This window comes from Spermophilus citellus (genome assembly GCF_964194105.1).
Source record: "Spermophilus citellus genome assembly, chromosome: 3".
Classification (NCBI taxonomy): Eukaryota; Metazoa; Chordata; class Mammalia; order Rodentia; family Sciuridae; genus Spermophilus; species Spermophilus citellus.
Window position 1 is genome coordinate 1551346 of NC_138184.1, and position 12161 is coordinate 1563506.

The 12161-nt window shown below is 62.6% G+C and overlaps 2 protein-coding genes across 4 annotated transcripts; one reads left to right on the forward strand and one right to left on the reverse strand.

Annotated features, from left to right (window-relative positions):
• The first annotated feature begins 598 nt into the window (after nt 1–598).
• Nucleotides 599–4858, forward strand: OAZ1 (ornithine decarboxylase antizyme 1). Its single transcript, XM_081288475.1, is given in 6 exon segments — nt 599–845; nt 3017–3074; nt 3076–3162; nt 3565–3737; nt 4030–4115; nt 4295–4858. Coding segments are annotated over 6 exon segments (684 nt in total). The 5' UTR covers nt 599–699; the 3' UTR covers nt 4429–4858.
• A 1022-nt stretch (nt 4859–5880) lies between these two features.
• PEAK3 (PEAK family member 3) lies at nt 5881–9513 on the reverse strand. 3 transcript variants are annotated; one of them, XM_081286456.1, is made up of 4 exons: nt 9375–9503; nt 9101–9276; nt 8069–8574; nt 5881–6871 (listed from the first exon to the last, which is right to left on the reverse strand). In XM_081286456.1, exons 2-4 carry the CDS (start codon nt 9180–9182, stop codon nt 6092–6094), a joined length of 1368 nt encoding a protein of 455 aa, XP_081142582.1. In that variant the 5' UTR covers nt 9183–9276; nt 9375–9503; the 3' UTR covers nt 5881–6091. The 3 variants fall into 3 exon arrangements, with proteins under 3 accessions (XP_081142582.1, XP_081142581.1, XP_081142580.1); XM_081286455.1 differs by having other exon boundaries at nt 9101–9279; XM_081286454.1 differs by having other exon boundaries at nt 9101–9513.
• Between the last annotated feature and the right edge of the window lie 2648 nt (nt 9514–12161).

A 12161-nucleotide genomic window follows, 5' to 3' on the forward strand; every position in this document is an offset into this window, starting at 1 on the left:
CACGAAAACTTCACCAGCTTAGAGTACCTAACAGTTCTTCTCTAAATTGTGAGCTGTTTCCAAACAAGAGGAGTCAGGGGCACAATGATCGCGGATTACCACAAGGTCATTGATGAAAGTAATTCCCTGCTATGGGGGATGGGAGTCCTGAGACCCCCCAAAGACTTCGGGGCCTGTGTCGCGCAGAGCCACCGAGGCGGGGGTGATCCCGATGGGTGACGGGGCCCCAAAGGAGACGACGGGGGACCAGAGGGACACGCGGCCACCGAGAGGGCCCCAGAAAACTGGGCGACGCGCGCCCCCGCCCCAAGGCCAGGCTGTGGTGACGGCGTGGGGGCGGGGCGTATAGCGCGCACCCGATGCCACGGTGGCTCCGCCCCTCTCACGCCCGTAGAGTGACGCTAGCCGCAGGGGGAGGGACCCGAAACGAATCGACCAATTCTTGTCACGGACTTGCCAGCAGCCCTCGCCCTCTACCAATCAGACGCCGAGGAGGGCGGGAGTACCTGGTTCTCCCGGCGGCCCCGCGGCTCCGCCCCCTGGTGCGGCTGCGTTTGCGACGGCGTGGAGGGCGTGGCCTAAATGCGACGCCTATAAAGGTGGGAGGCGGCAGCGGCGCCATTTTGCGAACGGCGAGCAGCGGCGGCGGCGCGGAGAGGCGCAGCGGAGGTTTTCCTGGTTTCGGACCCCAGCGGCCGGATGGTGAAATCCTCCCTGCAGCGGATCCTCAACAGCCACTGCTTCGCCAGAGAGAAGGAAGGGGATAAACCTAGCGCCACCGTCCACGCCAGCCGCACCATGCCGCTACTTAGTCTGCACAGCCGCGGCGGCCGCAGCAGCGAGAAGTGAGCGCCCCGCCCCCGCCCGAAGCTTCCAGAAGCGCTGGCCGCGCAGGCCCGGGGGGCCCGGTCTCGGGGAGCCAGATAGGTCCTGGGAGCGCGAGATCCGCCCCTTTGTCCAGGCCACAATCGCGCCGGGGGCGGGTTCTCGGCGGCGGGGGCGGGGCCGGTCCCGGGCGCCCCCGGCCGGAGCGCGCTGGGGGGGCCGGGGGCGGGGCGTGGGGTCGGGCGCCCGGTTTTGTGGGTGGCAGGATGAAGAAAGATTTAGGGCGGGGTGTGGGTCGAGTGCGCGGCTTGGTCGCAGGATGGGAGTCGGATCGGGGAGAGGGGTTCTCTTCGGGGTTAGTTTAGGGGTCGCAGCTTGGGGGAGGGGAGTGGAGTAGGGGACCGAGATGAAGAGGTGGGCTCCAGGGGTGGTGGGGTTTGGAGGTCTCTACTTGCGGTCTCCGCTTTGGGGTGGGATTGGGGTCTGATTCGAGTGCATGGAACGGAGAGTCGCATTGCGGGGAGTGTCCTGAAGTTGGGAATCAGGTGTGGAGGGGGACGGGGGGGGAAGGGGAGTGAGCCTGGGAAGAGGTTTGGGGCGCTCAGGACAGAGAGTCCGGTGGGGTCGAGGGCCAGACCTGTGTCGGTTGGGCTCGATGGCTTGGGGCCTCGATGGAGGAGTCTGTTTCGGGCCCTGGTGTGGGTCGGGTCAGATCCATGGGTGGGTGGGGGCTGGGCTGCCCGGAGGCCGACTGGGGCCGGCAGTCGCATGAATCTGCACTTTTCGGTCGCATGAATCTGCACTTTTCGGTCGCGGCCGCCCCTGACTGCCTGCAGGGACCGTGGGCGCTCCGTGGCTGGACTCAGTCTCGTAAGCTGGTCCCCTGTTAAGGCCGCTCTCGTGGGCTCCGCTTCGAGCTCCGGAGGGAGTTGGTCTGGATGGCCCAGGCCCTGGACGTGCTCCGGGCGAGGCCGCCCACGTAGACGGTGCTCGGGGCTTTTTTCTGCTGTGACTGCCGCGGTGGGACAGTACCGCGGAGCGCAGGGCGGCGATGGCCGCCGCCTGCTGGGAAGAGCGATCCAGGCCGCTTCTGTGCGCGCGGTGCCGGAGGCGGCGGTGGTTTGCGGCTGGCGGGGTACTGGCCCTGCCTCTGCTGGGGTGGCGTCCGAGGCAGACTTCCCAGGTGGGCGTTGATGGCTCCCGCGGCTGGGAAACTGACCTCTGTGTTGGTGGGGCTGCGGTCTGGTGCCACCCCCCGCCTCGAGGCTGTGCAAAATGGAGGCGATTTGGGGGCTGTTTACACTGCGCAGCAAATGGCTGCTGGAGCTGCCCGGTGCGCAATTGTGAAAAACTCCCCCTGGGGCGTGAGGCGAGTCAGCGATGTGACGCAACTCGTGGCCTGAGCCCTGGGTGCCAGAGGGGCGGAGCCAGGCCGTCTGTCAAGGGTTGGGATCAAAACAGGCTGTGAGCCTGTGCGCCCTGGTGGCTTCTGCCTGACGACAAAAGGTCTGCGCCCGAGAGGGAAAGGGAAGTTCCCTTAGAGACCGGTGGCCCGGCTCTGAGAAGAGCTAGACTTTCAGATTCGTGTGGGAGTGTGAAGTTGGAAAGGGGAAGCTGAAGTGTTGAGGTTAGAAACGGGAAGGAAACTTCAGTGTGGCGGGCTTGGATTGGGCATCTCTTGCAGTCACTCCACAAAAGCAGAGTTGTTTTGCAGTGTCTGGTATAGAATCTGACAGAAATTAGCACCAATTTGGCTTCATTAAAACAAGATGAAAAGAATCTTCGCCCCAAAGCAACTTCATTTGAAACACCATATCCACACACACACAAACTGTCAGCAGTTAGTGAGAGAAGAGAGACCTGGGAAGAATAGTTGAGTGGCATTAGGATGATGCTCACAAAAATGACAATCACGAAACAGGAAGCAAAGCTTCCGTGTGGCGGGCTTGGGTTGGGCAAGACTGCCCATCCCTAGATGGTCAGAGCAGAGAATTGTGGGCATCAACATCTTCTCCCCAGGAGTCAGGTTCCGGTCCACTGTTTCTCTTGTCCAGGTTGAAGGCTTTAGGCAAACCCTGGACAGCCCAGAGGCATGACTCGGGAAGGCACAGTGCAGTAGGGAGTGGGCTCTGGAAGGCAGATAAAGGCGAAGTTGATTGGGCTGCCCCCTTAACCAGCCTCTCTCTCCCAGTTCTAGGGTCTCCCTCAGTTGCTGTAGTAACCTGGGTCCAGGGCCTCGGTGGTGCTCCTGATGTCCCTCACCCACCCCTGAAGATCCCAGGTGGGCGAGGGAATAGTCAGAGGGATCACAATCTTTCAGCTAACTTATTTTACTCTGTAAGTATTTGGGCTCCTTGGGCTGGTCAGTGTCTGGGTGGGGATAGAGCAAGAGTGTGATTCCCAAATGACAGTCCGGAGGGCCTGAGCAGAAGTCACCTGCTGCTCCCTGCACGTGGAATTTGAACTTCATCAAACCAGGTGCACAGAAGGCCCCAAGCAGCAAGTAATCTTGCTGGCTCCCATTGGAGCCTCAAACTGGGGCCCCTGTCCTGGACTTCAGCCACCTCCCTGAGAGGCCTTGAGGCCAAGGTATTAGCACTGCTGGGTGACCCTGCCGTGGTGCTTTCTGGGTTTTCCAGCTTGTCAGCAAGCAGCCATCAGGTGTTGCTTTTGCTTTGAGGGGTGATGGGTCATGTGATGGGTTTCCAAAATAGCAGTCTGGGCTCTCTCCTGTGACAGGATAATCGGCTGAATGTAACAGAGGAACTAACGTCTAATAACAAGACGAGAATTCTTAACGTCCAGTCCAGGCTCACAGATGCCAAACACATTAACTGGAGAGCAGTGTGGAGCAGCAACAGCCTCTACATCGAGATCCCAGCTGGCGCTCTGCCTGAGGGGAGCAAAGACAGGTGGGGGCCAGCCCCGGGGGAAGCATTTTAAATGGGGCACCAGCAGGTCTCACCTACAGAATTTGCTCCCAGGGAATAGTGGCAGTGTCTGGAGACCTTTCTTGGTTGTCCTGATGGGATACGAGGGGCATGCCATGCCCTGCCCAGAGAACACATGGCGTAGTCGGCAATGCCCTGTGGGGACCCAGGGACAGAGGCAGGTGTCCACTTTGAATGAGGCTTGGGAGACATGGACGGGGCCAGGGCTAGAACCAGAGGGTGCACAGGGTGCTGATGTCTGTGCTTTCTTCAGTTTTGCAGTTCTTCTTGAGTTTGCTGAAGAGCAACTTCATGCTGACCATGTCTTTATTTGCTTCCATAAGAACCGCGAGGACAGAGGTAGGTGACTCCACCTGCTACCCTGGTTCTGCAGGGTGGGGGGAGCGGAGTGCCTCCCACATCATACCTCCACCCGCCTGCACCTGGTGGGAGTTCTTGGTCTGCCTGCCTGCCCCTTCTCACTGCTGGGACCCCTCTGGTGTCCAGGACCCTGCAGGCTGACAGTGTTTCCCCCACAGCCGCTTTGCTCCGGACCTTCAGCTTTTTGGGCTTTGAGATTGTGAGACCAGGGCATCCCCTTGTCCCCAAGAGACCCGACGCTTGCTTCATGGCCTACACGTTCGAGAAAGAGTCTTCAGGAGAGGAGGAGTAGTGGCCACGCAGCTTCTCAGGGCCCACCGGGCTGGAGGCCCTGGAAGGCAGGCCCCCCAGTGTTGTCTGTGGGGGTGGGGGCCTGGCAGCTGTGCTGGGGTGCGAACGTCCTGCTCGTCCTGCTCCTCCTCCGTCTCTCCTGGGTTTGTCCGCATGTCGTAATTGTGCAAATAAACGCTCACTCCAAATTAGTGGTATATTTCTTGAAGTTTAATATTGTGTTTGTGATACTGAAGTATTTGCTTTAATTCTAAATAAAAATTTATATTTTACTTTTTTATTGCTGGTTTAAGATGATTCAGATTATCTGTACCTGAGGAGTTTCTTCTTTGGAGTCTTTGGAAACAGTTTTGGTCACTTCACCTGGAGAGACAGGTGTTAACCTACCCCTTTATTGCTCTCAAAAATCCCAATAAAAGTGGTCACACCTCTGTTGGCTCCATGGTGTTAATTTGGGAGTGGGCCCCGGGAAGGGACGTCCTGGGCTGGGGTCTTGGGCCACCTGTCACACAGTAGCCAGGGGTCTTAGCCTACCCTGCTGCCCCACACTCGAAAGCTGGTATCAGGCTGGTGTTGACAGTTCTGGAACAGTCTCTGGCCCCCTCAATAGCTTGGTGGGGGGCTGCGGGACTTGAACCCAAGTCACAGACCTTTCTCCTAAGTTCCAAGTGAACAGCTGCAGCTTACTGGATCCCCAGGGACCGGGTGTTCTCATCTGACTGGTCCCTTAGTCTTCCTGGCAGGTCAGGTGGCTCAGGGGCTCAGGTTGTCCACCAGCCCTCAGGGGGCAGTCCTGGTGGACTAAGTGCGTGTGGGAGTTGGCCATGGGCCCTCAGTCTCCAATTCTGTGTCTGTCACAGCCTCACTCTGCAGCACCTAGGGAGTGGCATTCTTGGTTCTGGGCCTGAGCAAAAGTGGACAGGCCCAGGCGGGTGTCTACCCTGTCTGATGGGCTCGGTAAGTTGAGGGTCAAGGCCAAAGATGGGGGCAGGAGGGAGAGGAGACCCTGGATGGACGCTTAGGTGACTATTGGCCTTCCCTGCAGCTGTAGCGCCCCCTGCTGGTCACGCCGTGGAATACCGCTGGGAGATTCCCTGTCTGATGGGGAACAGGCTGGAGAGCGGTGCTGAGGAATTAACCCAAAGGTCCTTTTTTTTTTTTTTTTTTTTTTTTTTTTTTTTTTTTTTTTAATGGAGTCTTAAGTTGCTTAGCGCCTTGCTAAATTGCTGAGGCTGGCCTCAAAGTTGGTATCTTCCTGCCTCAGCCTCCTGAGCCACTGGGATCCCAGGTGGCTTCAGTGTCAGTCGCTCCAGTACTATGCTATTGAGCACCTGCTGTGTGCCAGGCCTGGCCCAGCCTAGGGAGCTCAGCCTATGGGCAAGGTAGTTGGTAAGAGAGACGGTGAGCCGAGCTGCAAGTAGCAGAAAACAGGAGAGACGCTAGCAAGGGCCCGGGAGGCGCTTTATTTGCTTAGAGATGTGGGTTGGGACTTTTTGGCGGGGGCCTTTGGGGCGGTGAGTTCGGCCCAGGTGGGAGCAACACCCTGTGCTGGTTGCTGGCCTCCTGCACTCTGATGGCGATGCTGGCCCTGTCCCAGTCCTGGGAAGGGGGTGCTGCTTCTCCAGCAGGCCTGGAGACAGGTAGGTGTGCACTCTTCCTTGGGGTCAGTCCCACAGCAGCTCCAGGGCGCGGCCCAGCGAGGCCTCGGTGGCCTCGGCCAGGTATTCACAGCACAGCCAGTCCTCCAGGCCCGGCGCCTCCCCGCCTGCAGCGCGCTCCGCCAGATGCACCACCAGCAGCGCGCGGCGAACCCGCAGCCAGGGCCCCAGCGGTGCCCCTCGGCCACGCAGCTCAAGCCCTGGCCCCCAGAGCAGTGTCTGCAGTGCACCCCGCGTCTGAGCCGCCGAGGGCCGCCTTCGGGGCAGCTGGGCTACCAGGCGCTCCAGGCCCACGGCCACCGGTGTGGCCGGGGGCGTGGCCGGGCCCAGCAGTGTGCGGAGCAGGCGACCCATCTGCAGCGCATGGGCGCCCAGGGATCCCTGGGGCCGCTGGCAGACGCAGCCAAAGTCGGCAAGCAGCAGGCGCGGGGGTCCTGGGGCCCCACAGCCCCGCGGCGCCGCCAGCAGCAGGTTCTCTGGCCGCAGCTCCAGCAGGGTCGCGCCCTGCGCCTCCAGGCGCTCCAGGGCGGCGCTCAGCTGCAGGAACAAGAGGGCCACCTCCCACGCAGACTCCGCCGGTCGCTGTGCGCTGACTTCTGCCAGCCACTGCGCCACTGTACGCTCTGGCACCTCCGCGGCCAGCACCGCGGGACCTCTCCAGGGCGCCAGCGGCAGCGCGCCCTCGGGCACCAAGCCACACAGCCCCTGCAGGTTGAAGTGCGGAGGCAACGAGGCCTGCAGCTCCACGCCCCATGGGTGGGGCACGGTAGCTCCCGGCTTGGGCACCTGTGGGTCAGAGGGGGCCATCAGACTCCGACCACTGTGTCCCCCAACCAGCACAGCCCGCAGGGGGGGCCCTACCTTTCTAGAAGCCTTCCCTGCCTGCCTCAGCCCCCTGGACCAGGCTTGGAGCGAAGGCGGCCCCAGCACCTCCAGGAACAGACGGTCATCGATCATCGGATCATCCGTGTTCCTTTGGATGTTAGTGGCTAGCAATGGCCTCAGGGAAATGGAGCCCAAGAGGAGGGTGGTCAGGGGTGCAAGTCCCTGTTTACCAAAGAGTGGTTCTCACCGAGGGAGAAGGTGTCAGCCAGGACCCAGGCCAGGATGTCCCATAGAAATACTGGCCCGCCTGTGTATTTAAGCTGGCCACTAGCCACACTGGAGGCCGTGACAGGCAGCCGGTGAAGGTGATTTTCATAATGTATCTATGGACCCCAGTATTTAAAATAAGAGGCCATCGAGTAAAGAATCTCTGGGTGTTCACGTGGTGAGGGATGTCATCTAGACTAGTGTCACTGAGGTTTGGTGTGCCCTCGACCCAGCACACTCCCGGGGGACCAGCCACACCCCGGGTGCTCAGGAGTCTGGGTGACTGACAGACTCAGTGACGAGCATTCTGGGAGGTGAGAGCCCGGGCCTGGAAGAGGCTCCAGAGTCAGCTGGACTGGGGCTCCAGGCGGGTTTTCAGAAAGACGCTCTCATGCGGGCTGGACCCGGGTTGCAGGCCAGCCCACGATGGGGCCATCTCATGCCTTAGTATTATTATTTGGTGCCAGGGATTGACACGGGGAGTTTGCTCCTGAGCCACCCGGCCCTTTTAGTGTTCTGTATTGAGAACAGAACTACTCTAAGTAGCTGAGACTGGCCTCCAACTGGTGATCCTCCCTTAGCCTCTGGAGCCGCTGGGATTGTGGCATGAGCCTCGGTGCCCAGCTTGGACCCAGGAGCCTTGGAACTCAGGTGTGTAGCCGAGTTGGCCCGGGCAGGAGGCAAAGCGGACCCCTGGCCTCTGAGAGGTGTGGGAGGGATTTCCACAACCCCAGGTGCCACCCAGGTGCTGGCCCCACATTCAGACAGGCGGTTCCAGGCGTCTAGTCATGTCTTAGCTACAAAGTGGACACGTGGACTGGGCTGGGCAACCCTGGGTCGTGCCCAGGAGAGAGGGCACCCGAGTGTGCTGGGTGCCAGGGGCAGGCTCACCTTGGCAGCCAGGACGTGCCAGGCTACCCCGTCCATGCGCACCACGCGGTAGTAGAGGGCCTCCCCGCTCTCCACGCAAGGCAAGCTGTCCAGCAGGCGGAAGCTGTGGCCCGGGAGGCAGGGGCCCGGGCGGCCACCCATGAGCCGGGCTCGGAGCCGCGCGTGGATGTCACGGAGGGCGTCCAGCTGCCGGGCGGCCAGTGCGGCCTGCACGGCCTCGGGGCTGTTCAGGGGGTGGGTGGAGAGGCCCAGCGCGGCATTGGGTCCATCCCAGGTCAGCCCCATGGCCCGGCTCACGTCCTCACTGGGGGACCCCTGGAGGGGCCGCCGAGGCTGCCCTGCTCCGGCCGAGCTGGGGCCGGGGACCCTGCGGGTGGGCAGGGACTGGGTTCGGGCGAGGGTCTTCTTGGGCAGGGGCGGGGGTGGGGGCTGGGGGTCAGAGGAGAGGGACCTGGGAGTCCGGGGGCGGCAGGCCTTGGAGGGCAGCAGGTGGGCACGCACCTCCCCTGTCGGGAGAGAGGGGCGGGTTGAGGACATGCAGGATCTGGGCCCTGGCACCCCCCTGCGTCTCCCTGTCTCTGAAGTGAAACATGGGTCGGTTGGTTTGCTTTTTGAGGGTCAGGAACAGAGCGCCCTCCAAGAGCCGCACCCCAGCCCTTTAATTTTATCTTGAGACAAGATCTTGCTAAATAGCAGAGGCTAGCCTCGAACTCTGGCCCTCCTGCCTCAGCCTCCAGAGCTGCTGGGATGACAGCTATGGCCGCTGCCTGGTTAAAATGGAAACACCAGCCACCTCTGGTCCTGTCGGAAGGGCTGCCACCCCCACTCTGCAGGAGAGAAGCCCGGGCTCAGAGGAGGGGGGTCAGTCTTAGAGACTCCAACACCGGGGACCCCCATTTTCCCTCATGGCTCTGGGCTGGTGGCCATCTTTACAGTCTGCTGCCCTGTTGTCCCCTGTCTCCGTCACACCCCCGAGTCTAGCGCTTGCTCCTGCTCTCCCCCAGGACAGGGCCCCTGAGCTGGGCTGCTCACCGAGGTTGCTGTAGATGGGCTGAGCTGACCAAGGCAGGTGGTCGGACTCCGGGCTCTTGGCGCCTGGCTCAGGGCCACTCATGGTGCTGCGGGAAGGAGGGTGGCACTTGCAGGGGACCACACACGTGGGAGGGGTTCTGAGCAGAGCTGCTCTCTCAGGCTCCCGCCAGCCTTGACTGCTGTGTGACACTCGGTGAGTTCCTTGCCCTTTCTGGCCACCCCTACCCCCAACCTGGAAAAGTTGCTGCTTCCTCCCGCCCCTGAGGACCCCTACCTTCAGGACTGGCGTGGCCTCGGGGACCACCCTGGGGCCAGGATCCCAGTGGCTGGGGCCCGCGGCCTCCCGGGAGGGTTCAGGAAGCACTGGGCAGCGGTTAGACCACAGGCTGGCCAGGGGTGGGGCCGGGACTCGTGGCATCACTTCCCCCGCCGCGGCCTCCTCCCCTGGCCTGCGGGACGGTGCGGGGGAAGCAGCCTGGGCAAGAGGGGAGGTGAGCCCGGTACCAGGCCCCGGCTGCCCGCGGAGCGGGAGGAGGAAGGACGGGCCGAGGTCTGAGGGCCATGCTGGGTGGCAGTGGGGGCCCCTGTGAGACGGGGACCCGGGCACTTCCAGCTGCCCCACCTGGGGCGAGAGGAGGCCCAGCCACTTCCATCCTGGGAGAGAGGGGGTCCCCTCGGCAGGCCCCGGAGACGCCCCGGGGCACCCCCACCGGGTCCCGGAACGCGGCCTCCAGCAAGGACCCTGCCGGCTCTGTCCTGCCGGCTGTGTGACCATGTCACACCGCCGTCCCTCTCTGTGCTGCAGCAACCAAAGAGCTGGCTCCCACCTTCTGCTCCAGATGTGGGTTCTGAGCCGATTTCCTTGTCCCATTTCCTGTCCCTGCGTCCATCTCTGGAAGACGTGGACATGCAGGAGCCACCAACGGGAAGCTGTGGTCAGAACGAGGGGCCAGCAGCCAGGGATCCGCTCCAGCACACGCCAAGCCTCACCCCTGGCCAGACCCCGGGTCCTGCAGGCGGCGTCCCCACAGGGCAGGGACGTGTTTGCTGTGCAGCCTGAACACGGTACCCGTCCCTGGGGAAGGTCGCGGATGGCCCCCGTCACCTGAGCCCCCCCCCCTGCCTGTGGAGGCACTTCTAGCTGGAGGCCACCTCCCCAGCCTCGGCCTGCCTCATCCTCCCGGCTCAGGGTCCAGCTCCACTGTCCCCGGCACCTGGGAGGCGAGGACTAGAGGCCCTGGAGGCCGCGAGGCTGGGTCCTACGGTCCTGCTGTCCCAGGTGGAGAGGGCAGGGGGACAAGGCCGCCTGCTGTGACCCCTCCAGACCCTGGGGCAGGTGTCCCGGCCAGTGTCCCCGCCTGGCTGGGATCTGGGCGAGGGCCAGGCCCGGAGGTGCTCCCCTGGGACTGGAGGCCAAGGCCAGGGCATCGTCCTCCGAGGGCCAGGCCTGGCCAGCGGGCCCAGGGACGCTCAGAGGTGGAAGGTGCTTTCCATTTTCTATTTTGAGGTAGGACCTTGCTGAGTCGCCCAGGCTGGCCGTGAACTTGCCATCCTCCTGCCTCAGCCTCCGAGCCGCGGGGACGGCAGCGTGGCCACCGCAGCGTGGCCTGCGCCTGACGCGTGACATGGTGATGAGATGTTCCATGGGGCCTGACTGCTGGGGTCCGAGTGGCGCGCGGTGGCCGGTCAGAAGAGGCTGAGGGGGGCCAGAGCAGGGTCACAGTGTCTAGTCAGGGATACATCCTCCCACCCCGTCCCAGGGCTGTCCTTGGGTTTCAGGCTGGCACCGAGCTCCGGGCGCCGGGGCCACCCACATCGCCTGCGCAGGGCAGGGGGCATGGATGTCCGTGGGCTGGGCAGAAGAGTGGCCCAAAGATGTCTGTGACCGTCCCCAGGGCCTGCGAGTGTGGCACAGGCTCAGCCAGGGGAGCCAAGTTGGTGAAATGGGGCTGCCGACAGCTGGCTTTGAGGTGGGGTCACCACAGGGTCCACGTGAGGGGGGCAGGAGGGCCAGAGAGAGGCTGAGGACGCTGTGCTGCTGGCTCTGGAGCCGAGGAGGCCGGTGAGGACTCTCCGGGCCTCGGGGGGACCAGCCCTGGCCTCCCGTTTTAGACCTCGAGCTTCTGAAACCAGGGGAAGGCTTCTGAGCTTTTCTGTTTGTTGACGGCGGGGACTGAGACAGGGTCTCACTGAGCTGCTCAGGGCCTCGCTTTTGCTGAGGCTGGCTTTGGACTCATGATCCTCCTGCCTCAACCTCCCAAGAGGTTCGCAATCCTCCTGCCTCGGCCTCCTGAGCTGCTGGGAGGACAGGTGTGCGCCACCCACTGGTGTCATCCCGTTCTGCCTTTTTTTAGTATTTATTTTTTAGTTTTAGGTGGACACAATGTCTTCATCTTTATGTGGAGCTGAGAATTGAACCCAGGGCCTCACACATGCCAGGTGAGCGCTCTGCTGCTGAGCCCCAGCCCAGCCCCCATTTGCTGGGTCTTCAGGCGCGGATCCTAAGGTGGTGACAGGGGAGGGAGCCCGAAGGCTTCATCCTGCATATCCAGGAAAACAGGGTTACTAGCCCTGAGCACCAAAGCACAGAGAGGGCAGCAGCTCGCCCTGGGGTACACAGCAGCAGCCTCCCCGGGAACCTCAAGCAAACCTCTCAGGGGACCCACACAAACAACGGGAGGAAGAACTTGAAGAGACCGAGGGACAGTCCTGCGCATGGGGAGGGGAGGAGGGGCAGGCGTGGGGGATGGGGGAGGGAGGGCAGCCCCGGGTGTCCATGTGTGATGGGGTCGGAGGTGCGTGGCCTCGGGCTGCCTGGGGCTCTGCAGGGGAAGCCGCCGGCCCTCCGGGTGGTCCATAGACTCCGAGGGCTGCCTCTGGGCTTTCCAGCTCCCACGGAGGCGGCCTCCCCTTCGGCCGGGCCTCATCCTGTGGAGGAGGCCTCTGTAGCGGGGCCTCTCCTTCCGTCCCCTCCACGGGTGACACAGGGAAGCTGGGGCATCGTTCCTGGTTCGAATCGGGGACTCAGAGGCCTTGGACAGGACTGGGCGGCCCTCCAGGG